Raw genomic sequence first — 26,499 nt, forward strand, 5'->3', positions numbered from 1 at the left:
GCCGGCCCTAGGAGATGGATCTCCAAGGGGGGCGAAGGCCAAGGGGTGGCTTCCCCCCCAAGCCAAGTGTGGGGGCGCCCCCACCCCTAGGGTTTCCCAACCCTAGGCGCAGGAGAGGCCCGAGGGGGGGCGCACCAGCCCACTAGGGGCTGGTTCCCCTCCCAATTCAGCCCATGGGGCCCTCCGGGATGGGTGGCCCCACCCGGTGGACCCCCGGGACCCTTCCGGTGGTCCCGGTACAATACCGGTGACCCTCGAAACCTTACCGATGGACGAAACTGTACTTCCTATATATAAATCTTTACCTCCGGACCATTCCGGAACTCCTCGTGACGTCCGGGATCTCATCCGGGACTCCGAACAACTTTCGGGTTACTGCATACTAATATCTCTACAACCCTAGCATCACCGAACCTTAAGTGTGTAGACCCTACGGGTTCGGGAGACATGCAGACATGACCGAGACGCCTCTCCGGTCAATAACCAACAGCGGGATCGGGGATACCCATGTTGGCTCCCACATGCTCCACGATGATCTCATCGGATGAACCATGATGTCGAGCATTCAATCAATCCGTATACAATTCCCTTTGTCAATCAGTACGTTACTTGCCCGAGACTCGATCGTCGGTATCCCAATACCTCGTTCAATTTCGTTATAGGCAAGTCACTTTACTTGTACCGTAATGCATGATCCCATGATCAACCACTTGGTCACATTGAGCTCATTATGATGATGCATTACCGAGTGGGCCCAGATATACCTCTCCATCATACGGAGTGACAAATCCCAGTCTCGATTCATGCCAACCCAACAAACACTTTTGGAGATACCTGTAATGTACCTTTATAGTCACCCAGTTACGTTGTGACGTTTGGCACACCCAAGGCACTCCTACGGTATCCAGGAGTTGCACAATCTCATGGTCTAAGGAAATAATACTTGACATTCGGAAAAGCTACAGCAAACGAACTACACGACCTTTGAGCTATGCTTAGGATTGGGTCTTGTCCATCACATCATTCTCCTAATGATGTGATCCCGTTATCAATGATATCCAATGTCCATTGTCAGGAAACCATGACTATCTTTTGATCAACGAGCTAGTCAACTAGAGGCTCACTAGGGACGTGTTGTGGTCTACGTATTCACACATGTATTACGATTTCCGGATAACACAATTATAGCATGAACAATAGACAATTATCATGAACAAAGAAATATAATAATTACCATTTTATTATTGCCTCTAGGGCATATTTCCAACACCTACGTACCCCCAAACGATCATATACGGAGCCAAAACCCTAATTCCACCGCCGCAACTTTCTGTATCCACGAGATCCCATCTTGGGGCCTGTTCCGGAGGTCCGCCAGAGGGGGCATCGATCATGGAGGGCTTCTACATCAACACCATAGCCTCTCCGATGAAGTGTGAGTAGTTCACCTTAGAACTACGGTTCCATAGTTATTAGCTAGATGGCTTCTTCTCTCTTTTTGGAACTCAATACAATGTTCTCCCCCTCTCTTGTGGAGAACTATTCGATGTAATCTTCTTTTTGCCGTGTGTTTGTTGAGACCGATGAATTGTGGGTTTATGAGCAAGTCTATCTATGAATAATATTTGAATCTTCTCTGAATTCTTTTATGTATGATTGGTTATCTTTGCCAGTCTCTTCGAATTATCAGTTTGGTTTGGCCTACTAGATTGATCTTTCTTGCAATGGGAGAAGTGCTTAGCTTTGGGTTCAATCTTGCGGTGTCCTTTCCCAGTGACAGTAGGGGCAGCAAGGCACGTATTGTATTGTTGCCATCGAGGACAACAAGATGGAGTTTTCATCATATTGCATGAGTCTATCCCTCTACATCATATCATCTTGCTTAAGGCGTTAATCTGTTTTTAACTTAATACTCTAGATGCTTGCTGGATAGTGGTCGATGAGTGGAGTAATAGTAGTAGATGCAGGCAGGAGTTGGTCTACTTGTCTCGGATGTGATGCCTATATACATGATCATACCTAGATATTCTCATAACTATGCTCAATTTTGTCAATTGCTCAACAATAATTTGTTCACCCACCGTAGAATACTTATGCTCTCGAGAGAAGCCACTAGTGAAACCTATGGCCCCCGGGTCTATCTTTATCATATTAATCTCCTACTACTTAGTTATTTCCTTTGCTTTTTACTTTGCCTTTATTTTACTTTGAATCTTTATCACAAAAATACGAAAAAAATTATCTTTATCATATCTATCAAATCTCACTCTCGTAAGTGGCCGTGTAGGAATTGACAACCCCTATTCGCGTTGGTTGCGAGGATTTATTTGTTTTGTGCAGGTACGAGGGACTCGCGCGTAGCCTCCTACTGGATTGATACCTTGGTTCTCAAAATCTGAGGGAAATACTTACGCTACTTTGCTGCATCATCCCTTCCTCTTCGGGGAAAACCAACGCTGTGCTCAAGAGGTAGCAAGGGTTCCTTTTTGTCGACGATCCGATGTTTCAACCTTGTTTTCCAGGCGGCCAACGCGTCGCTAAACTTGGTGATGGTGCGTTTGTTTATCTTCTTCATTGCCAGGTCCTTATCTGGATCTTTATTATCCTTTTCATTGCGGTCCGGGAACAAGAATATCTGGTGCAGCTTCTTTAGGAGGGAAGGCCTCATATTATCTATCTTCTGTAGTTTCCCATCGTTGATCGTGGCAGTTGTCCATATGATGCAACCTATTTGATTATCGTAGCACAATCGCGCTTCCTCGGGCGCTATTGTCTCAAAAATACTGTCGTCCATCTCCATGACCACCAGTCTAGTACTCATGAGCTGGTTTGGGCGCCGTGGCCTCTTTGCTTTCGGTTCTAGACCAGCTCTGCTAGTCTCGGCGCCGGTCTCAGTCTTATCGCCGGTCTGCATGTCGGTATCAGTCCCCGATGCGACAACACAGTCGTTGCAACATGGGTAAGGGAGACCACATCAGTGCTGGGAGGTCTGAAAATCGGGACACACTTTCGCGCGTCGCGGGCCGCCTCTCAGACAGCTACTGGGGAGGCGGCGGAGTACCTGGGTGCGCGGCGAATCCCCGGGAACTCGGTGACCAACTTCCTTCCCGTGTGGCGCATGGAGACGACGGCGACCCCGGCGAAGAGCAGCTTAGCCGCGAGCTGCACAGCCTCGCCCACCTCCTAAGTTGGCACCTCCGCGCGAGCGTTGCAGGGCCGCCGCTCGGATGGCTTCTGGAAGGCGGTTGTACATGGGCACAGGGTGAATTCCGGCAAAAGCAGGCCATTGGCGCGCGGAAGTAGAGGACGACGTCGTCGACGAAGAGCAGCCCGGCCAGCTCGCCTCACTATCCTTTGATTAGAAATGAAAGATTGGGAAGAAGCAGACTTGAGCTGCAGGGAAAGGATAAGGTGACGATGTAGTCTCCACTCGTTCGGACACTCGTACTGAATGTATGAGAAACGTGACATGGCAAAGACCCCAAGATACTCTCTCCATTTATTTTTAGTCTGCATATAAAGTTTGGTCAAAGTCAAGATTTGTAAATTTTAACTAACTTTATAATAAAAAAATATCAACATTCACAATATGAAATCAATATTACCAGATGCGTCATGAAATGTATTTCCACACTATATAGTTTTGGTATTGTAGATGTTCATATTTTTTATATATATGGGAAGTAGAGGCACTCTTCCATATAATGAAGTTTATAATATATGTGCTTATATTGTACTATAATTGTTTGAATAACTTAGCATATGTTCAGATGTATGATATCTGTAATTTAAGCGCTTGAATTTTACATATAAATATTTATTAATAAATATGTACCCCTATAATAGCTAGGCCGTGCAGTTGCACGGGTAGATGACTAGTGATTACAATCTTTTTTGTGTGCAAGTCAAGCTTATCTAGTTTACATGTAACAACTTGTAGAACATTACAAAATTTATGCTTGCTAATAACTTCTAGAACACTACAACACTTGACATGTAAAAGGAATTTGACGAGTCATGGCCTACCAAAGCAAGTTACGTTACTAGTCTTATCTATCTTAACAGACCACACAAGATTACAAACTAAGTACCGTGACAGCCATGCTTATCTAGTTTATGCGTAACAATTTGCAGAAAATTACAAACTTAGTTTCAGAAAAATAGGCAATCTAGATTAGTGTTTGAGCTGTAAAGTGAATAAGATGAGTCATGCATGTTATCACACCTTTTTGGTGGTGGAATGATAGTGCAACAACAAGGAACTTTAATGACCAGTCCAGGAATACACTTGTAAGTAGTGCCACCAAACAGAACATACCAAATGATGATTTTGAGAAGCATCCAAGCACTTTCCACACAAACAATGCCAATTGTGAAAGAGATCATTCCATGGCAGCTATAAATAGCCCCATAGCATGACGATCATCCTTCCTCATCCATCATTCTCATTAGTAGAGCGCATCATTTAAGCCAAGCAAGTTGTGGTCAATACCAAATCCACCTTGCCCTCCTTGCTATCGTGGCGACCACCGCCACAACTGCAGTTAGAGTTCCAGTGCCACAATTGCAGCCACAAAATCCATCTCAGCAACACCCACAAGAGCAAGTTCCATTGGTACAACAACAACAATTTCTTGGGCAGCAACAACCATTTCCACCACAACAACCATATCCACAGCCGCAACCATTTCCATCACAACAACCATATCTGCAGCTGCAACCATTTCCGCAGCCGCAACTACCATATTTGCAGCCACAACCATTTCGACCACAACAACCATATCCACAACCGCAACCACAGTATTCGCAACCACAACAACCAATTTCACAGCAGCAGCAGCAGCAGCAACAACAACAACAACAACAACAACAACAACAACAACAACAACAACAACAGCAAATCCTTCAACAAATTTTGCAACAACAACTGATTCCATGCATGGATGTTGTATTGCAGCAACACAACATAGCGCATGGAAGATCACAAGTTTTGCAACAAAGTACTTACCAGCTGTTGCAAGAATTGTGTTGTCAGCACCTATGGCAGATCCCTGAGCAGTCGCAGTGCCAGGCCATCCACAATGTTGTTCATGCTATTATTCTGCATCAACAACAAAAACAACAACAACAACCATCGAGCCAGGTCTCCTTCCAACAGCCTCTGCAACAATATCCATTAGGCCAGGGCTCCTTCCGGCCATCTCAGCAAAACCCACAGGCCCAGGGCTCTGTCCAGCCTCAACAACTGCCCCAGTTCGAGGAAATAAGGAACCTAGCGCTACAGACGCTACCTGCAATGTGCAATGTCTACATCCCTCCATATTGCACCATCGCACCATTTGGCATCTTCAGTACTAACTGAGAAGAAAATAACTCTAGTACTAGATATATGAAACACCGTTTTCTCAGTCCATGGTTTGGTCGTTGTAGCGGTGAAAAAATAATGTGACATGCACTATCATGTAAGAACCCAAACTATACTAGTTCAAACTTGGGAATAAAAGACAAACACAGGTCTTGTCTACATATTTATGTTGCATCTATTTATATATTAAAAGTAGTATAAGGTGAACCAGGAGCAAGGTAAATATGCTAGAAAATTGCACGTTAATTAGAAATTACTAGCCCTCAATCCGGTAAATCTTAACAAATAGAATTATCTCGACCGTTAGATTTATGTAACATATATAATGCTCTGGGCCTCCAACGACTGTACGTGACACATCTGAACGCACATATGTTAAAGAAAATATATTTGGTAAATGGTGGGCCTCTTTAAAAAGAGAACTCGCGTACATGCACCAACTAAGAAAAACACATACATGTAAACGGGAAAAGGATGAGATTTTCTCACGTACGTGCTCCCTGGCTCCACCCCGTTGAAAATATATACATCTGGAGGCCACTTTGTTTCCTCATCAAAAAAAACTTACGTTAAAAAGATTGCATGCATCCCAGGGAAAATAGTCAAGAAGAAGTCGGACTCTTCCTTACAAAAACAAGGAACGTGTTAAGTTGACTTCAAAGAAAAAAGGAACATGTTAAGTTAAAAAAAACAAGAAACCTGTTAAGTTAGAAAAAAACAAGGAACGTGTTGTCCTAGGAAAGATATGTGTCAAATCTTACAAAAAAAAAAGAATACACACACGTACGTTCATGCACTTGGAAAATAGAAAAAAAAAGGAACATCACGTATGTATACACTTCGGAAACTCATTACATGACCATCTCTGATATACTCCTCTAATGCTTAATATTAGTGCCTAATAATTTATATTTAAAATTTAATTTACTGATCAAATATCCCCACTGTCTAAATTTTAATTTGGCACATTGTTTGGCTATAGTATGAACCTAAATTTCCTCTTAATATTATATATCATGGTAATAATCCAAAGGCGACTAATCTGCGCCGGTGCAGATTAGTCGCCTTTGGATTATTACCATGATATATTTGATCAGGAAATTTAAACAGTGGGGATATTTGATCAGTAAATTTAGGTTCATACTATAGCCAATCAATTCGGCCGGACACAGCGCGGCCGTCTGATTAGATTGCATTTAACCGTCAGATCTGGAATCGTTTTCTTTTCAATTAAACGGATTCAACCAAACAGCAGACGGGAAAACAAAGCAGCGCGACCCCCAACAGTAGCCATGGACGACCGATGTAGCAAAACCTTGAAGAACCGCCGCCGGTCGCCACCCTCGCCGCTGCTCGCCGCCCTTGCCGCCTGCGTTTCTCATCGGCTTCATGCATGCAAAAACATGCATTCGTGGTTGCAGGCTTGCAGCTCCGGCTCCGGGGGACATGGTCGCATCTCCGGTAGCGCCGGCCGCCGGCAGCAGCACCTGTCGTTGTGGTCGCGCTGTACCTCGCCGTGTGCCCTCCCGAGGCTCTTGCTGGTTCCAACAAAAAACAATACCTGTTGTAGCAAAAAAGTTTATCGCTTCCAGCAAAAAAGCTTACCGCTACAGCCCGCCATCGTCATTGTAGCAAAAATGTTAACCCGATGTAGCTTCTGTGGTTGCCGACTGCAGCAAAAAATGACGTGGTTGTAGCAAAACACAAAAGAAAAACGCCGGCCGTCCGCTGTGTATGGTGGTAACAAACCCTATAGCCGGTGGTAGCGAAAAACTTCATTGTTTGCAGCAAAAAAATGTTGTCGCCCGTCGTCGAGGTTGCATCATCTTCATGAATTATGTCGCAAAAAAACGTTGTCACCGGTAGTAGCAAATGAAGCCGCCGGTAGTAGCAAAACAAGACACTGGTTCCAGCCAAAAAAAATCAGCGATCAGAACCTTTGGTTGGTTCCAACAAAAAAACTTGCCGGTTGTAACATCCCTCGCCGCCGGATGTAGCATCTCCCAGGGCTGGTTGCAACACTCCATAAAAAAAGTTGTCTATGAGCGCATCCATGGCAACTGCTGCACCGTCAGCAACGAGGGGAAGAGGAGGCAATGAAAATGGTTCGAGTCATAGCTCCACAGGACGCGGCTGCAACATGGGGAGTCCAAAAATCTGTCACAAGCAACATGCGCCTCGCCATCCTCCTGCGCAGGAGAGAGAAGAAAAAGGAATAAGAGGAAGAAGAAAGAAAACGGGAGAAAGGAAAAAAGAAACGATTGGTGGTGGGCTCAGGCAATTAGTCAAACGAGGGGCACGCGGGGGCCGCAGGATACAGCGCAATCGAACGAAGCGCGCGCGTCCGGCCGAAGACTCAGCCGGACTGCCGGCTGGAAATGTTTCCCTGATACAAAGGCTTTGTCTAAATGACAAGTCGTCTGAGTTATCGGCTAACTAGAAAAAAGATAAATATGCTAGATAATTCCATAATAATTAGAAATATCTAGCCTTTAGTTATGTAAATCAGAAAATCACAACCGTTGGATTTACTTTAAAAGTAAATTTCTCTAAATTCCCACCATTGCCAGTATGTAGAAACATGTGCTGCTTCAATTCTCCCTTAATCACCAATCAATCAACAACAGAAAACATTACGATCAAAAAAAAAATCAACAACAGAAAACATACCTCAGTTAAAAAAACTGAACAAAAAAAAGAAAAAAAGAAGAAAGGACAAGATACACGCATGTACACGACAGCCTTGGCTTGAAACACATCAGTAGATCAAGTGTCCGCCTCCCTTACACAGAATAAATTCTAGGGAAGAAAATAATAGTGCAACCTAACCTTATACGTACTATTCTATCCTCACGTCCCATGAGGTTTGCTAGCCTACTGCCGCCGCATCATGCCATCCTCTCCTTTCAGCTCCCATGCTCTCCAGCACCCTCCTTGCGGCGCCACTACTCGCCTAGGGATATTGCTGCTCAGACCGTGGAGCTTAACCTGCTTCTTCTTCAGCAAATATGGAACTGCTTTAGGATCCTTCTCACATCAGCACGTATGGGCCTCATTATACTGCAGCTCCTGGACCTCCTACAATTGGTTGGCTATGGCCAGTTGATCGATGTGCTGAAGTCCAGCTCTGTTTGCTGGCACATATGCTTTGGAAATAGGCCACTATGTTTGTACTTCAAAATTGTTTCTCTATTCTTGAGTGGTACATCCTTTTAAGCGCCAGTTTTTTATGTTAATTCATGCTGACAACACTTAACCTAGCCTTTCATGTTCACGTACTAAATACAGGAGCAAGTAAAAACAACAGACCACCTAATTGCTCTGCAAGTTCTACATAGGAAAATTTGTCATGTTCTACGATCGCACCATCCCACCCTTCTCTCTTGGTATGGGCGCCAATTGAGGGATTGATAAAACTGAAACGAAGACGTCACAGGGCTGGAAGTACCGCTAGCCTGGTTCGCACTGCAACCTACCCAACGCCACCAGAAACTAGCAACTGAGGCAGGTGTTGATCGATTCTCTCAAATTGCTCTCATGTAAGTACTAGCCCTTGCATGTGCGTACATACCTTTGTTGCATTCTCAAACAGATAGAACATCTATGATCGGTGCATGGCTATTTTTCATCACATGACATCCAGATAACAAGCATGAAAGGACTACATTGGAGAACAAAAAATATTGGTTCCTGGCTAGAGTACCACTACCTATGGACTTGTCTCCATAGAATTTGTTCCCAAGATGTTATTTTAATTAACCTCTTTAGCTTTCTTCCATTGCAAACGGTGATGTGCATCATGGTATATACGTGACCATCTTGCACATGTATACACAAGAGGCTCAGACGGAGGTGCTGGATTCTGGACGAGGGAATATGAAGCAGGAGTGAGCGAAGAGTAAATAATGGTAGGAGTACCGATTGGTGTTATGAAGAAAAATGCCATCCAAAGATTGATTAGTGTCATGGAAGATTAATTTATGAATGCGAATATATATGTTACATTGGTTTGGATCTTTTTGAGATAATTGCACCTAAATTAGGTTCTTTCTTATTTCATATGTATACCTTATTTCAGTAAAAGTTCACAACGAACTTAGTAGGACAACTATAATTTTGTTTGTTCTTTCTGTGGTCCGCCACCAAAGCTCAGTTTGAACTCTCTAGAAATGGACAATGATTTATGCATTCTATATCTTCTTGATTGATTAGCCATGACAAGGAAATAAAAGGATTGACTGATATGGCATAACTTTGGAACGATCTGTTCGTAGAGGTTACTACAAATTAGAGTAGTGTCTCTTGGAATTTTGCTAGTAGGTCTTTGGCCCAAAGCCCAACTAAAATTCTGAAATTATCTTGGCTCATTCATGCACACATGTGAGTGGAGTGAGTGAGACTAAAGTTTAGTCCCACCCCGGAAGTTGAGACAGAGTTGCACCTTTTTATAAGGTGAGCTCTTCTACCACTTGTATGAGCATGAGAAGAGGAGACCTATACGCGCGCTCCTCCTCCTCGCTCGCCACGCCTCGTCACGACGCGCCGCGCCGCGCCGCGCCGCGGGTTTCGGGACTGAGCCGAGCCGAGGACGTTGTCTATATTTTTGCTGCTCCGGAAAAATTAATGAATCATTAATTAATAATTAATGGACGCGTTAATTACTGAACCATTTTCGATTCTTTTGGATCGTGACGACTCGGACGTGGGGTTTACTCCCACGACCTACCCGGCCAACACTATATAGTCAGGCAGACGTCTACCCTAGCCGCCGCTGCTTCGAATGGTTTCTCACCACCGTTACAGATCATTGCGCCGCCAAGCAAGTTTTCTCCATCCATCCTGTCGGCGTGCACCGGGAGAAGGGACAGCAGGCCTCCGGAACCCCGCCTCTCGTGATCCTGTACAGGAGAGGGGTGATCAGGTTTTCGGGGAGCGCACTCGCACGACTGCTGGCAGCGATGACTTCGCGAACGACGACTTCTTCTCCGACCTCGGCAACCTCATCCTCGACGACATGGGTGACAACGTCAATGGCGGCGGTGCTACACCTACTGCACCGTATGTTATTCTATCCTTCTTGTTCGAGATCGTGGTAGAATTCAGATTTCTAGTATGTGCCCTAGATGTGATCTGTTCATCTACTATGCTAGTTTGCATGATTAGTTTAATCTCTGCTATTGCTGTCATGATCTATTTCCTATTTATTCGGATTAAATCTCGTAGTAATTTGCTCATTTTTCCAACAGTGCCATCTAATAGATGATGTAAATCTCCTCAAGTTTGACGTTGTTGAGCTAATTTACAAAAAAACCTCATCACTATTGGACGTCCTTAACAGCTCAAGAACAAGTTGGGGTCGAACTAATGGATTTTACACTTTTACATTAAAGGTTTAGCTAAAGCTAGCAGGTGTTTTTAAAACTGAATTTTTTTTCCTCCTGAATTTCTTTGTATTTTCTTATTGACACTATTTATACAATCATCTGACAAAGATTAGCTAAAGCTGTTTGTAGATACGTTGAAACCTGAAAAGCTTCTTTGGTTATCCTTTTAATAGTTCTACGTTTATTTTCTCATAGGTCATAATTCTTATGTAATACCAAGATGCATTGTGGTAGTGTACATGTGTTAAATTCAGGTTGTTATTCACAATTTGCGACAAAATTTAGCTCACGCTACATATAAATATGTTGAAATGTGAAAGCTCTTTTTCTTCTCCTTTCTACACCTTGCATCGGATTGCATCCCTTTAGTTATCCAACATTTTGTACAACATGTAGAGATTAGGAAGTTCATCATAGTTTGTCTATTTCCGTGCTAATAAATGTATGAAATCTGCATTTCCAAGCTACTAGGACAAGTAAAAAATAATAATTTTACTATAGGATTCAAAAACAGCAGTTCTGAAGTGTACTTTATTTATTTGTGAAAGTGATCACATTTTGTTTCATTTTTCTATAGACAAATCTACTAATACATACTCACGATAAAACTATAAAAGTTCTAGTCAGCACATTGGGCGGGCCACCCGGCTAGTTAGTCTAAAGATAACAAAATGAGTCTGGAATTTGAATTAAATTGAAGTATTTTCTTGGACTTTCAAGGTGAGTATTATTAAAGTAGTAAGGACTATCCACATCCTTGGCTTGCCCCTGATCAATTATTTCCAGAGAAGCATTCAATTCATCAATCAATTACGTTGATTTTAGTGGCTGGAACTTCTCCTCAACATCAGTATATTCACCGTGGCCACTCCAAATCGGCAAGAATGAGGTACCAGTGCTCTGGAGCAGTGCAAGCTAATTGCTTCTCATGTGAAAGGGTGCGGGCGCGGGAGAGGTATTTCTGGGGGGCCAAGGGACTAAGAAGCGACCGCGGCAGCGGTACAGACGCCCGCAAAGCCCCATAATTTGTTTTTGGTTTACAGGAAGAATGCACATCCATACCGGCCTGGGGAATATAGAACCGTATTGGATGGAAAACCATGTCCGGATGGTTGCGAGCGGTTTGAGAGTTAGATTTTGTAACGCCCAGTTAGTTATGCTATAGCAATTCCCTGCTAATGATGTCACGTCACCACGATTACTGTTGTTAACCTCACAATGATTCAACCCCGTTCAAATTCAAATTTAAAATAAAGGCAAACATCAAAAGTTTTCAAACATTAAAACTAAAATCTTTGAGAGGTGACAAATAATGCATAAGTAATTATGGTGAAGAAACCACACTTTAATCAAATGTTTAAATACTCTAAAATGAAAAAAACAATGGCTTAAACTATTATTTAAATGCTTTTAAAATAGTAAAAATCTTCTAACTAAATTATTTGGGTACCAAACTTTTGGTGGCAGTGGTATATTTAGTAGAACAAATTTAGATGCTAATTATATAATTTAAAAAATTAGAGTAAATTGAAAAATAGGATAAAATGGAAAAGGAAAGACAAAACAAATAAAAGCAAAAGGGGGCAACCCCTCGCTGGGCCTCGGCCTAGCTGGCCACTAGGCTAGCTAGGCTGGCCCCACCGCCTCCCTTAACGCCCCCACTCCCCATCGAACCCAAACCCGATTGCCCCACTTCCCCCACACCCCCTCGCCAGCCTCCCCACCTCTTGATCCCATCTGGATCAGGGAGGGTATTGCCCCCATTGACCTCGTTGCCGTCGCCGGATCGCCCGCCGACGTCGCCAAGCCTCCTCCCCGCCGCCCGTCTCCGGCTCACCTCCCCTCCCGCTCCTCTTCCCCGACCCGATCTGGATCGTGAACGAGCAATGAGCTCGAAGCCCCCCTTCACCGGTGCCATCACCGTGCGCCACCACGACCGCCTGAAGACCTCATCGTCGCCGAAACTTACGTCGCCTCCTCGTATCCCTCCCCTACTCGCGTCCTCAAACCAGGCTGAGCCCCTTCTCGGCAACGCTATGAGACGCCCCCGTTTACCTCCTCTTTCCACCACGTTCACCGCGCCACCCGTCGTGCCCCTCGCCGTGCGCACGCCCACCACCGCACCAGCCACCGCTCCGCGCACGACCCTACCCGCGCCCGTGCCACGATCCCCTTTTCCGCCCTACCTTCCCACGCTCGCCGCAATCCCGATGCTCCCCCGCACCCTCTTTCGGGGGCGCCAACTGCCCCTGTCCCGGTGCTCGCCGCCGTGCCTCGCCACCACTCTACTGCTACGTTACTACTGCGCTGCGGCCGCCGCCTCTTCCCGCTGCTCCGCTCGCGCCGAAGCTGCCGGTTGGCTCCACCATTGCTCACGTTAAACCGCCGGCCTAAATGGCCTAATCCCCGACCAATGAACCCCCACTAACCCACTGACACCGGGACCCACACTCCCTAATTAACCATTTAATAAAGTAAAACTCTTAAATTAACATTAGTGTATGACATGTGCGTCCCCTGTTAATTAATAATTTTACTGCTAGTTTTATTAGTTTCTGTTTTTTCTGCATATTTCTTTTGTATTTGAACAGGCTTTATACAATAATATTTAGCGTATCATACACATACAAATGTAATCATAGCATATACATACAAATAGTCTCATCAAATCATGTCATCATCATAATCATCATCCATCACAAAGTGGTCTCTCGTCATCATCTCGAAAATAGCGATACAAGTCTCGATTACTTGCAACTACATCGTCATCCATCTAAACAATGATATACACGAGAAGAGCTATCACTATGAGTGAGAGCGGAACTATGCAGTACATGAGTTTGTATTCCTCTCTCGCATTAGCGTGAACCTAAACTAACTACTGGTTGTTGCTCGGAAACCGGAAACCGGTACACCTGGGACTGACACTCCGGCCACTCGTCGTATACTCCTGGCGTAGCACTTCTTCGCCATCGATGATCTATGCACCTGCATTGTCACATGAGTCGATGATATGCAACATATATAGTTGAGCAACAGAAAGAGACAGACTTGGCAAAAATAGAAGCAACATATCATAAGTATAAATAACAAAGTTCATCGTACCCAAAATGCCCTAACTAGAGTGATCTTCGCTAGTCGAGGAGGACGGTTTAATTACATCACAAATAATGTTTCGTCGTGCATAACTCAAAGTTCCGTCATACAGAAAGTATGAACTAAACGGACACATTGTCATATTTCGAAAATCACTTCAACATGTCGTGCCATCCATCCAAGTCAAGGAGACAGTGCCCGAGCTTAGTGAAAGGCTTCAGGTCGAGACGTTGAGCGGCTACGCGTGTTCGGAAGTCTTCCCACGTCATTTGTCCTTCTTCATAGAACATCCCTGTTTTTCGACGACCTCCTTCATGATGATTTGGGCAAGTTCGCACTGGAAGTGATATAACTCATCATGAAGTGGATGATCCTCGATATCTCCTAAGTTCTTTGCCCATTGCAGAATATGGGAATCGCTGAATTTAGGTGACATGCAAAGGTTCTGGTGATCTCGTCTGTACTCCATCATGTGGTGTAGGACATAGAATCCATCATCAAGAGAATCACTCGGTTGCTGGATCCAGCTGAAGTGGGTCTTATGGGCCTGCCGTCCCTTTTCTTCTTGTCCTTGACCTCTCCACCCCGTGCATCGTAGTAAAACATAGCACTGTCGAGAACAGACTTGATGTGGGTGTAATCCTTTTTGTTAATGTTCTTCGACGAGTCCACAGTATCGGGGGTAGCGGATGATGAGGACGGCGCGCCCGCCGCTGCGCAAAATAAGTACACCTCAAATTAATTACACTCCATCGTTCAAATGAATGATTGAAATCGAAGGAAGGATATCTGCGCAGATGACTTACACGGGATGATAAGCCACGAGAATCGCCTCCTTGTCCTTATTGCCAAGCATGAAATTGACGATGTATTCCTCGCGTATTCACGGTGCTTTGCGCGGACTCCCAAGAAGCCCTCGTGCATGAAGTACGGGTCAGTGACACAGATATGAGGTATCTGCTCAACCCCGATGAGGTAGTTCATGTGTAAGGCATAAAGGCGGACAAACGTAAAATCCAGCTTCTTTAAGTGAAACATGTTGAAGATGTAATCAAATCGAAGGAAAAACTTCTTCGAGGGGAATGTGTCGACGTACGACAATTGCCGCGGTACGTTAACCACGTTGAGAGGGTATCCTGGATTTTTCGAGGCGATGAGGCCTTTCTCTATCCGCAACACGTCGTCATGAAGTCTCGTTAGATTGCCGGATCTGGACCCTAGCGCTGCTTTCGGTAGGATTGGTTCACCGGGATACGCCATTTTGCCGCTCCGAGGATATCTACACGGTCTTGAACCCGAGGCTGCTGAGGCGGCTGGATCATAGAAGCAGCTTTGTTGGCTTTCCTCAGTGTATTCCTAGGCTTCTTTGCTACCGGAAGGTCGTCTATAATATGTTCAGCCTCCGGAGGCGGCAATTCAGGCACCGACTCATGACGCTCAAACCCTTAGTAGGCGTCAGTATTGAGATACTGTTGAGTGTCATTGTCGTCCTCATCTATGGCGGTGTCACCAGCGACAAATGGAGCCTCTTCCTCACCCCGTCCGCTATCACCCAGCACGACAGCCGGCGCTAATTGGGTAGGTGGGGTGTTGATGTTCATACCTAACTACATGCTCGTGTGTGTGCTCCCGGCCGTCTCCAAACAAAGCAGACTCTTTGGCCACAACAGGACCCACCCATTGCAATCACCAAGCTACTGCAGGATCTCGTCGTCATTCCCCCTAGTACCGAAGGAGCCAAATTCTCCTGGCCTGGTTTGACACTGGGCACGGAAACTTTGAAGATGTCCGGGGGGATCGGTCGGCCGTGGAACAATGGTTCCTTCGGCTTCATTATCGTCACCATCCCCACTTCCACCTCATGGTATCGGATGTTGTACAATATGGTGCACGGGGTTACATTGGCCTGCAAAGACATTTCTGCGATGTGAGATATCTGAAAGGCAACGAAAATGGGAGATTATACATATATTGAAGAGGGCCGGTGTGACAGATACCGTGAGGGCGTCGAGCTCAGCCAAAGACGAAGCACCGCTGAGCACGTCCGGTGTCGGAGCCGGTGCCGGAGCAGGTGCAGGTGCTGGTGCAACGCTAGTCGAGCTGCTCCCGAAGAAGTCAGCAAGGGGAAAGTCTACTACATTTTTTTTTCTGGATTTTGCGTGCTCCAATTGAAAACGACCGGAACCAAGACAGTAGACATATTTGGAACCACCTGTTTTGCGGCAGCTATCGCAGTTGCGACTGTCTTAGATGATTTCTTCTCAACTGCAATCTCAACCTTCTGGTTGATGTTTTCTTCAGTTAACCTCCGTCTTTCCTTTCTCTCCTCTGTGGGCTCACGGTAGTACTTCTTCCACGTGGCGCCGTCTTCGACACCGTGCACGCGTCCATACGACGGCCGATTCTCCACCGGGAGTCCTTTCAATATGTTCAATGCCCGGTTGAATGGAGTGTCCCACTTGGGCCTCGCCAACACCTCAAACGGTGAGTCGCTTTCGGCTGCAATCTTGTGCTGCTCTCTCTATAAAAGGAACAAGGATCGTTTACAAATATGACTAAACGTGCAGTCGGATTGATCAGAAACTAAAATTACCAGCAGTCTCATGAACTTCGTCGTGATCGGGTCCGTCTTGAAAACATTCCTGACTGAGTCCCAATGGTGCCGTGCCCCGAGAACGTCACGCTCCTGCGGGACGGTGAAGTCCGCCAAGGGGTCTGGGATGCCCAGACTTTCGCATTTCGCGTCCTCCTTGGCCCATATGGACCTCTTCCTGCCGTAACCACGGCTTCTGAGGTGGTGGCGCCCCATGTTCCTTTGTTGAAGCCCCTTCATGTACTTCGACTTTTTTTTGACAGCTTCGGCCTCGCAAGCCGCCTTGAATTTTTGAAAGTGCTCTCCCGATATTGTCGGATTATCCTTTACAATCTCGGAGTATGGTTCCTTTTTGTCGACAATCCGATGTTTCAACCTTGTTTTCTAGGCGCCCAACGCGTCGCTAAACTTGGTCATGGCGTGTTTGTTTATCTTCTTCATTGTCGGGTCCTTATTTGGAATCCTTTTCATTCCGGCCCGGGAACAACAATATCTGGTGCAGCTTCTTTAGGAGGGAGGGCCTCATATTATCAATCTTCTGTAGTTTCCCATCGTTGATCGTGGCAGTTGTCCGTACGATGCAGCCTACTTGATTGCCGTAGCACGATCGCGCTTCCTCGGGCGCTATTGTCTGAAAAATACTGTCGTCCATCTCCGTGACCACCAGTCTAGTAGTCATGAGCTGGTTTGGGCGTCGTGGCTTCTTTGCTTTCGGTTCTAGACCAGCTCCGCTAGTCTCGGCGCCGGTCTCAGTCTCATCGCCAGTCTGCATGTCGGTATCAGTCCCCGATGCGACAGTCGGCCCAGCAACAACATTCGTTGATCGTCGGCAAGGCTCAAAAGTTCTTCTGTCGCCAGGTAGACGTGTCACAATCACCAGAACCCTATCCTTCATCGTTGCTAGCCATGTTTCCTACGATTATATCTAGTCAATTAATTCTAGACCTAATAAAATGAATAATGACATAAAACAGGCCAATGTTTTGCAGGATTACAACTCAACCCATTGCAGATTAGAAAACAAGCCCGTGTGAATGCACAGGCTGACGACTAGTCTATCTATACCTATACCTATACCTATACCTTACCTACCTATACTAATTACAGACTCCCAAGTAATTCCCACGTTAATTAGTAATTAGGAGCCGTTAATCTTGTGGGACCAAATTATTACGACAGTCCACGATCTCTTTTCTCTCTGTATAAAAAAAAGGTCCACGATCTGTTTTCTCGGTTGTAAAAGATAAAGACAACTCAGGTCCACGATCTCTTTTCACGGTTGTAAAAGATAAAGACAACTCCCGTCTTCTTCCAATCTATAGTTCTATACCCCCACGACCCCTTCCTCTCCCCATTTAAAAGGAACAAGCTGAACCAATATCTAAGCATGCAATTGGTTCCTGTGCGGTCTTGACCTTCCATCCGTCCACAGCTCGATCGGCCCTCCCTCAACTACAAGCTGACAAGACAAGCCACCATCGCCATCCAGCGGCACGCCACCGTTCATGCATGTGTTTTTGCCCTTCAATCTGAAGGAGATGCGTTGGTACTCAAGTAACTCCGTTTGTTTTGTTCTAACCAATTTCGTTAATTCGGTTCTTTGATTATCTAATTGACATGGCCTGTGAGTTTTGTGCTAGTGATACAGGGCCTGTCTACTAGATTCTCTCCTTGCAACTTCTATTGTTGTCTCGATTTGGTGTGGTCAAGATCCTTGCCCCACCACAAGCAGCACCTTTGCACCATCGGGGAAATCTGTCATAGCAAACAGAGGTATGTAACATGCTTTGGTGTTTTCCTCTTTCGTTTAGATCACTAGAGTTGCTCAACCACACCATTCATTGATTAGTAGTTGGCCTGAGAAGTTGCTCGGTCACCTGCAGCGTCTGATCCCCTTCTTGACCCTCTCCTTCTGGTCATTATCCACCGGCAGGTCAATGCAAAACGGATCGTTCGTTGCCGCCACCTTGCGGAGACCGATGTTTGGCTGCCCTCCTGCCATCCTGGCACTCTGGTACCGGTCACTGTGCCGTTGTTCTAGAAGAACTATGTCACACAAAGCGAGATATCTTCTTACTAATCTGGAACATAAGTGTTTCTTCTTACTAGGATTCGCTCACCGGTGCATTCATCTCTTTTTGGAAAATACGGCCTTCGTATTTCACACGCCTATACATGGGTGCTGTCCCAACAATAATCCATCTAATCCATGATGCACATTCATGAAGACTGATGTGACTGAATTAATATATCAGTCTGGTGCTTCCGGATCAGCACTTGAAGAAGCAACCCCTTTAGTTCATAAATTTATAATACGAAAGTCAGGGGAAAAATCAACTAAGTCATGTGTGCTTTTCTAATTAATTACTATACACTAATTCCATTTTTTTCAGTAGCAGGCTAGGATACGTGGATTGTGGCAGCACAGAAGTAAACCGATGAGCTACATTGGCCGTTCACCAGTCATCGGATCAGCAGCCATGTCGACCAGAGGGACGGAACAGTTCTATATTAGGCGATGGGTACATGTGGAAGCAACTAAGCATATGTGGATGCATGTGATCGCATAGGTAAGGCCATAGCTGTTCAAGCCCTACAGGATCTTTATTGCTGGTTTTAATTATGAGTTTACAACACCATTTATACATACTACTTATCCATTTATTTCCTTACCTTCTTTGTTTCTTTCTCTCCTTGATCCTCTGTCAAAAGGGCATCAACATCCATATGCGCAACGGCACACGCAACAAACTATGACTTCGGTTGCACGTCCAATGGCAACCACAGTACATGATGATATCATGTTTGCTGCTAGACGAAGTACAAGTTCATAATTTGGTCTTTTGCATGGTCCCTTAGTAAATTATATTTGTCCACATACACCACATACATAAAAACAGGTAGAAGCGGTTGCATGATGAAAATGTCCTCTCAATATGCATGCCTATGAATACTATCACCAGAAAGCCAAGGACTAACAATTATTCAGGGGTCAAGATTGAAGACAGACGTCCAAGATTGGAAGTCGGCCGGCCTAAGAGGGGCAAAACCGTTGTACATTATATTGTATGGACCTAGCAAGATCCTAAAGATAAGTGATAATGGAGATCATGGGGGCCACCCTTATAACCGTATGTCCAAATGTTCTTATTTGTTTATTTTTCTTTTCTCTTTTCGGAAGAATCCATCCTGCCTCTATGGTCATCCTGACCACTTCGTATTGTTATCTAATCTCCTCCCTTAATTAATATAAAGAATTACCGCAGCTGAATTCACTAAAAAAAGTATTCAGTTTATTTTAATTTATTCAACTATTATGGCATATCAATTGGATTGCAAGTTCTTGGCGGTTGCATTTGAATCATATTTGATGTGCACAAAGGCTTCAATGTCAAGGTGGTCGGACGAGTATTTATGTCCATTATATATGTGTTAGCTTGAGATCATCAGGCACCTGTTATGCATCTGTCCAGTTAAAAGGATGTTCAGACTCAGGCTTGCCCTACCATATATGGCTGTGACACTCTGAACCAAGCAAGTTGGTCATATGTGTCGAGCACTATTAACTCTTTGGAAGAAGATCCACCAAGTACAGAAAACAAATCAAATATCTTCTTAACCTTATCACCAGAAAAATTAGCAAGAGATGAATAGTAACATTTTCAAGAAGAAAGATATGTTTGAAAAGGGATATATATATTATGGCGACGATTAGAAGAGCCCTTGACGAATGGTGCCTAGCCTGCGAAAGTTTCTTATGAATATAGTCAACACTCTATATCAACTGTTGTAAGATTTTAGAATTTTTTTTGGGGACATATGATACATGTCTATTATACATATGATTCAATAGAAGTTTGATTGAATACATATTTAAAACGTGACTGACTTCTATATGGACGGAGTATTTCACAAAGGACTCACTGCCAACTGTGTGAATATTCCAAGATAGTTAGTGCACATAAATGTTCAAATCCATAGCTGCATAAATATACAAAAGCAATGTGTTAGACCACTACACATGCTTTTGGAAGGAGGCAAAAAAATGTGTGCTTGATTGATGACCGTTCATGCATGAAATTAATTTCTGATTTCTAATTATTTTGGTCATATAATGGAAATAGAGACATTATAAAGATCCAACAGCATGCTATCACACACGTGTGAACACAGACACACACAAATAACATTTGCCGAGCACTCACAAATAAAAGGTGTGGCTACTCTTGGGTGTTCTACAGCTGGCTTAAAAAAACACGTATGAAACATGATCCCCAAAAATCTGAAATTTCGCAACATATGAAAATCCACCCTCAAACATATTTCTGGTGTCTCAATTCTTTTAGTTTCAGATGGTATGTCCAGCCAAAGTAGTTGTACACATACATTACCATGTTCTATTATTTGAGATTCTAAGACAACATTTAGTAACTAGCCCGTGCGATGCACGGGTTCACGACTAGTATATATAAAGCTTAATGGTGCCTAAGAAAGCTCGCACAATTTTACAATGGCTATGGAAATGTGTTGCCAAACTGAGACGTAGATTTTCGTTTGGCATCCAGAGTTGCAGACCGCTTGTGTTATCCTTAATCCATGGCCACTCTAATTTTTCCGGCTGGGCCTTCCCTGTGGTACCGCGGCAAGGCTTGCGTGTGTATATGTTTCCTTTAACTACCACTAGCACATATGCCCGTGTGTGCGTTGCAACGGGAGAGATAATGGCGTATCCACCAATATATCTAGCAGCATGACCCAACAACATCCGAATGATGTCACCCGACGACGGCAGGAAGGCACGCACAGAGGTCTAGTAAAAACTCATATCAATTGTACGGGCATGGTTAATTCGCGTGAATTCAAGGGTGTGAGATTAGTTAGTGTTGGTCCCACAATTGAATTCGGGGGGGTGATTAGTTAGTGTGGGCCCACCCTTGAATTCACCGGGGGAGACAAAATAAGGACCTCGATAAGGACCGAACGTTCGGCCTGGGCAAGCGCCAGACCGAACGAAACGTTCGGATCTGGGAGAGCACTCTACCGAACAGAATCGTTCGGTGCAGAAACACACCGGCCCGAACCCCTCATTCACGAGCAACTTGTTAATACGTGCAGTTTAAAGAAAGTGGGCTAAAAAAGGCCCAGCATACGCACAAAGACACAAGTATTCAAAAAGCTAGCAATTGCACACATACTAGGAAATCAAAAACTGGAAAATTCCCATAGCAAAAATTACACATGGAAAAAAAATACTTTAATTCACATGGAAAATCTTAGTTTAATTTTCCATGGCAAAATTTACTCTATTTTTGCCATTGCAAAAAATACTTTTATGCACATGGCAAATTTTAGTTTAATTTACCATGGAAAATGTACTATATTTTTGCCAACTTCTATTCACATGGCAAGTTTTAGTTTAATTTGCCATGGCAAAATTTACTCTAATTTTTTCCATGGCAAAAATACTTTTATGCACATGGCAAGTTTTAGTTTAATTTGCCATGGCAAATTTACTCTATTTTTACCATGGCAAAAATACTTCTATTCACATGGCAAGTTTTATTTTAATTTGCAGTGGCAAAATTTACTGTATTTTTGCCATGGCAAAAATACTTTTATTCACATGGCAAGTTTTCATTTAATTTGCCATGGCAAAATTAACTCTAATTTTTTCCATGGCAAAAATACTTTTATGCACATGTCAAGTTTTAGTTTAATTTGCCATGGCAAAAACACTTTTATTCACATGGCAAGTTTTAGTTTAATTTGCCATGGCAAAAATATTTTTATTCACATGGCAAGTTTTAGTTTAATTTGCTATGGCAAAAATACTTTTATTCACATGGCAAGTTTTAGTTTAATTTGCCGTGGCAAAATTTACTCTATTGAGAACAACATCTATAAAATTGCCTTGGAAATAGTACTAACAACTTCAGAAACATGGCAAAAAATACTATGTTCTATTTCCATGGCAATGAAAACATGACTTCAACATGGCAACATACTTTGTGTTTCCATGGCAAGATATTAGATATTTTTCCATGGTAAGAAATAATTTAAATTGGGGACAGCAAAAGTTGAGGTAACATGGCAACATATTTTGTGTTTGCATGGCAAAAACATATTTTGCCTTTCCATCAACTATAATTTCTAAAAAAATGCAATGCAAAATTGGTCAATTAACATCACATGAAAGTAAAAAAGTTTCTGCAATCCATGAATGACTGAGAAAATGAATCATACAAAAATTGCATCATATGGATTGAGCTAAAAAAGGTGAATCACCATCAGTTTTGAGCTAGTAACATAAAACTGAACCTGCCCTTCGAGAGGTCATGTGCAGCAGACGAGTTCCTGAACGCCCGAGCGGCCGGAGAAGATGAGCAGGATGGTCCCGTTGCCCATGGGCAGCGCCTGGTCGCCGTGCAAGGAGAAGACATGGCCGTGGAGGGTGCCGCCACGCAGGATGGCGGCGTCGCCTCCGGGTGAACACGCAACGCATGAGTTCCCCGGCGTCCGATAAGTCGGAGAAGACAAGGAGGGTCCCGTCGCCCATGGACGCCGTTCTCGGAGAAGACGCGACCGAGGTGGGCGCCGGGGCGAGGGGCGATGTTATCGCCTGAAAATGGCCGCGCCGTCGCGACGGACGCGAAGGTGTGCGGCGGAGGAGACGCAGCTCGGCGAGGACAGACTCCGTCGGCGTCGAGTATGGTCAGCTCGGGGACGGAAGCTTCGGATGGCGGCGACGACGGTCAGCTCGGCGACGGCGAGGATCGTGCAGATGGAGGCGTGTCCGTGGAGCGGTGGAGGCTGCCGCGGCCCTCAGCCTCCGCCCACAACGGCCCTCGCGCGGACCCGGAGAACGCCGCCCTGGTGCTCCACGACGGCGAGCATCGCGGCGACCTACGGCGGTCGGCCTCCGCCTCACTCTGTGGTTGGGCGCGGCCTGAGAGGAATGGATAAGGAGGGGAATAGAGAAATGCGGCAGCGGGATTCGTTCGGGATGAGAATTCTTTTTACCGAACGCTTTCACTCGGACGTGGCCGTAAACTCCCACTTTAAGATTTGTGCTTAGATCCGACGATAGAAAGGTCGTTCGGCGCGGGACGTCAGAAATCTGATGTCCGGCCGTTATCAATTCCGCAAAATAATTAGGGTGAGGAGAGATTTACGGGGCTCGGTCCCCAGATGCGTTGCGGCAGTCATAATTCGAGCATTGCAATGCTCGCACGTGAGGAACTCTTTTTCCAATTGTATATTAAGAAGCATGCTACAGATACAATGTTTTTGATACGTTTTTGTACGATGATCCTGATCTTAAAGGGCCTTCTAATTTTTAAATCTTAAAGGCATTATTTGTAAGTTGTTGTGAAAAAAATCTCGCTAAAAGGGTTGTGTTAGACCATATTCAGTACATTAGAAATAACGAATTATAATTCCTTGGCATTTGAACAAACAATCCCTACTTATTTACACATACAGTACTTTTGGTATGATTTTGAAATCTTGAAGGCATTATTTGTAAGTTGAAGCAATTTTGAAATCTCACTAAAAGGTCTGTTAGACCCTCTATAGCTTTAGAAATAACTAATTATAATTTTGCAAAAAAAAGAAATAACTAATTATAATTCCTTAAGCATCGGACCGAAACGACCCCGATTTATTGTCTGGGTAGTAATTCCTTTGCAACATTATTCTCTCCTTTCTTGAAGGAACTCTTGGAGCTCTCCTTCCTTATACTAATTGGTCATTATCCTCTCCTTCCTTTTTCTTTTTGCCAAACTCTCTTTCCATATTTATGCCGGTAACCACGCCACTCTTTTTCCTTATTTATGCCCTTTGATCACGCCACACATCTCATGAAATCTAAGCCATATCACCCATCTTTTTTCCTTATTCTCAAAGGTGCTTTCCTCACAAACAGTAGTTCTCTAGGATGCTTAACGATTTTGAAACATAAACATATATAAATCGGTAGAACGGGTTGTAAAGCAGCGAGGTGGTACTAATTTATAAAGAAACAAACCTTTTCTTTTTGTGTAATGATGCCTTGGTTCGGCTGGTTGCTGCCTTTGCCCTTGATGTGCAGCGTTGGGAAAAGGACGGGCGAAGTGGACGAATTAAAAACGGATAAAATTACGGTGGTAAGAAGCGATAGCCCTTTTATTAATAGGTATAGATATAGATGTCTAGGATGAGGATTTACTGCACACAAGTGCGGGGGCACTCAGGTCCTGGTGCCGGCTTTTTATTTTGGCTTCCGATTTTCAAACTTCTATATCTTTTAAACGAAAAATTCAATTTAAGTTACGCTTTCATATTCGTGCTTCTCGCGGCCAGCGCTTTCAAATAAGATCAAATTTGCATACATTTTGGCAGCTTTTGGAAACATTGCTAAGTTTCATTGTTTGAAACTTAGTACGAGCGACCGATAAAATTTAATTATTTTGTGTCTACGACCAATTGGAGAAATTGCTTAAAATTACATCTTTGAAACTGGTCATTTTTTGATGCAAAAATGTAAGTTTCATCATTGAAGCTTAAGGGCATGTCCAATGCTGGATGCTTATCCAGGCGCTTATCGTGTGGAAAAAAAATGCCACGAAGTTAGCGCTCGCTTGTCCAACGGCCAACGTTAACAACGGGCGCTAACCACGGCTGGAGCTATAGATTAGAAAGAAAGATTTGGTTCACTTGTACGTGAAAAAAGGAGCAAGCGCTCGATGCCTTCCTTTGCATCGATGCCAGACGTGGTGCTGGGAATCGACAAGATAATCGCCAATCTACCAGGATTAAATTCCTAGAGCCTCCTTCTAGCACCTCCCACTGAAAATGCCCTAAAGGTTTTTGAGGGATTTTTTTACTGTGTCCTACTTCACATATCACGAGGCAAATCAAGTAGGCGGCATGGCCTGGCCGGTGAGTGCCATTGCACTTACTTGCCCCAGCGATTTTCCGCCTGCATTGTAGAATTCTTTCTCCGAGTCCTATGAATTAAAGATGGTGCAGACAAAAGTATATCCTATATGCGTACATGTGCATGATCAGAACATGTTTTTACGTGCGTCTACTATAAATCATGACCATTTTTAACACAAATCATGACCATTCATGATTAGTGAATCATACTGTCTTAACTTATGTGAAATCATGTGGAGTAATATAATATAATATAATAGATAGATAGATCCATGTTGTATTAACTTTTGTTTACAAAAAATATCTGTCATTACACATTTTGATTTATGCATTTGTTTACAAAAAAACAGTAACATTTCATGGTGGAAAGTTTGTATTGTTTCATACTGAACACCAATGTTTTCCCGTAAAAGAAAATAATGCCTACGCATATGCTTTTATATTATTATTATTCTTTCAAACTTATTCATATAGTATTTTTGATTGTGCAACCATAATTTTTATTATCTCTCTCATTCCACTACATGCTCTTACTCAATGATTTTTTTATAATGGGTGTTTTTATTAACTTAAAATATAGCATCAAGCGGATACAAAACATAATGAGCCACATCCGGTCTCTACATAACTAAGATGCACACAGCCAAAAGCAGAAGTCTGACAAAAATAAGATAAGAAAATCGACATATCGACAACAATGAGTCATATAGTTCCGACGCTATGCCTCTGTTGAAGGACGGGGTGGAGCGATCTGGAGATTATGCTGGCCACTTGTTCCAACCGCATAGACACCGCCACGAATAATGGTTGGTACTCTGTTCGGTGTAGCGTACACCATGTAGGAAGTGAGTGCTCACTCCTAGTTACTGAATTATGTACACACTAGTAGAAAAAGGGCAATTTGTCTCAGTTCGTAAGGCCCATTTGTCTCAGTTAGGGAACCGGGACTAAAGGGTCGGTACTAAAGCCCTACACCTTTAGTCCCGGTTCTTACACCAACCGAGACAGATGGAGCTCCACGTGGCCGCTGCGGCTTGCCATGGCAGGGGGGCCTTTTGTCCCGGTTGGTAGCACCAACCGGGACCAATAAGCTACCACGCGTCAGCATTTGAGGGGCTAGGGTTTTTGTTTTTTTTCTGAAG

General features: G+C 44.0%; 1 protein-coding gene across 1 annotated transcript; it reads left to right on the forward strand.

Annotated features, from left to right (window-relative positions):
• The first annotated feature begins 2,955 nt into the window (after positions 1–2,955).
• On the forward strand, positions 2,956–5,472 carry LOC119315545 (alpha/beta-gliadin-like). The gene is made up of 2 exons (XM_037590123.1): positions 2,956–3,282; positions 4,415–5,472. Exons 1-2 carry the CDS (start codon positions 2,956–2,958, stop codon positions 5,360–5,362), a joined length of 1,275 nt encoding a protein of 424 aa, XP_037446020.1. The 3' UTR covers positions 5,363–5,472.
• The last annotated feature ends 21,027 nt before the right edge of the window (positions 5,473–26,499 follow it).

The sequence above is a fragment of the Triticum dicoccoides genome, chromosome 6A (genome assembly GCF_002162155.2).
Source record: "Triticum dicoccoides isolate Atlit2015 ecotype Zavitan chromosome 6A, WEW_v2.0, whole genome shotgun sequence".
NCBI classification, from domain to species: Eukaryota; Viridiplantae; Streptophyta; class Magnoliopsida; order Poales; family Poaceae; genus Triticum; species Triticum dicoccoides.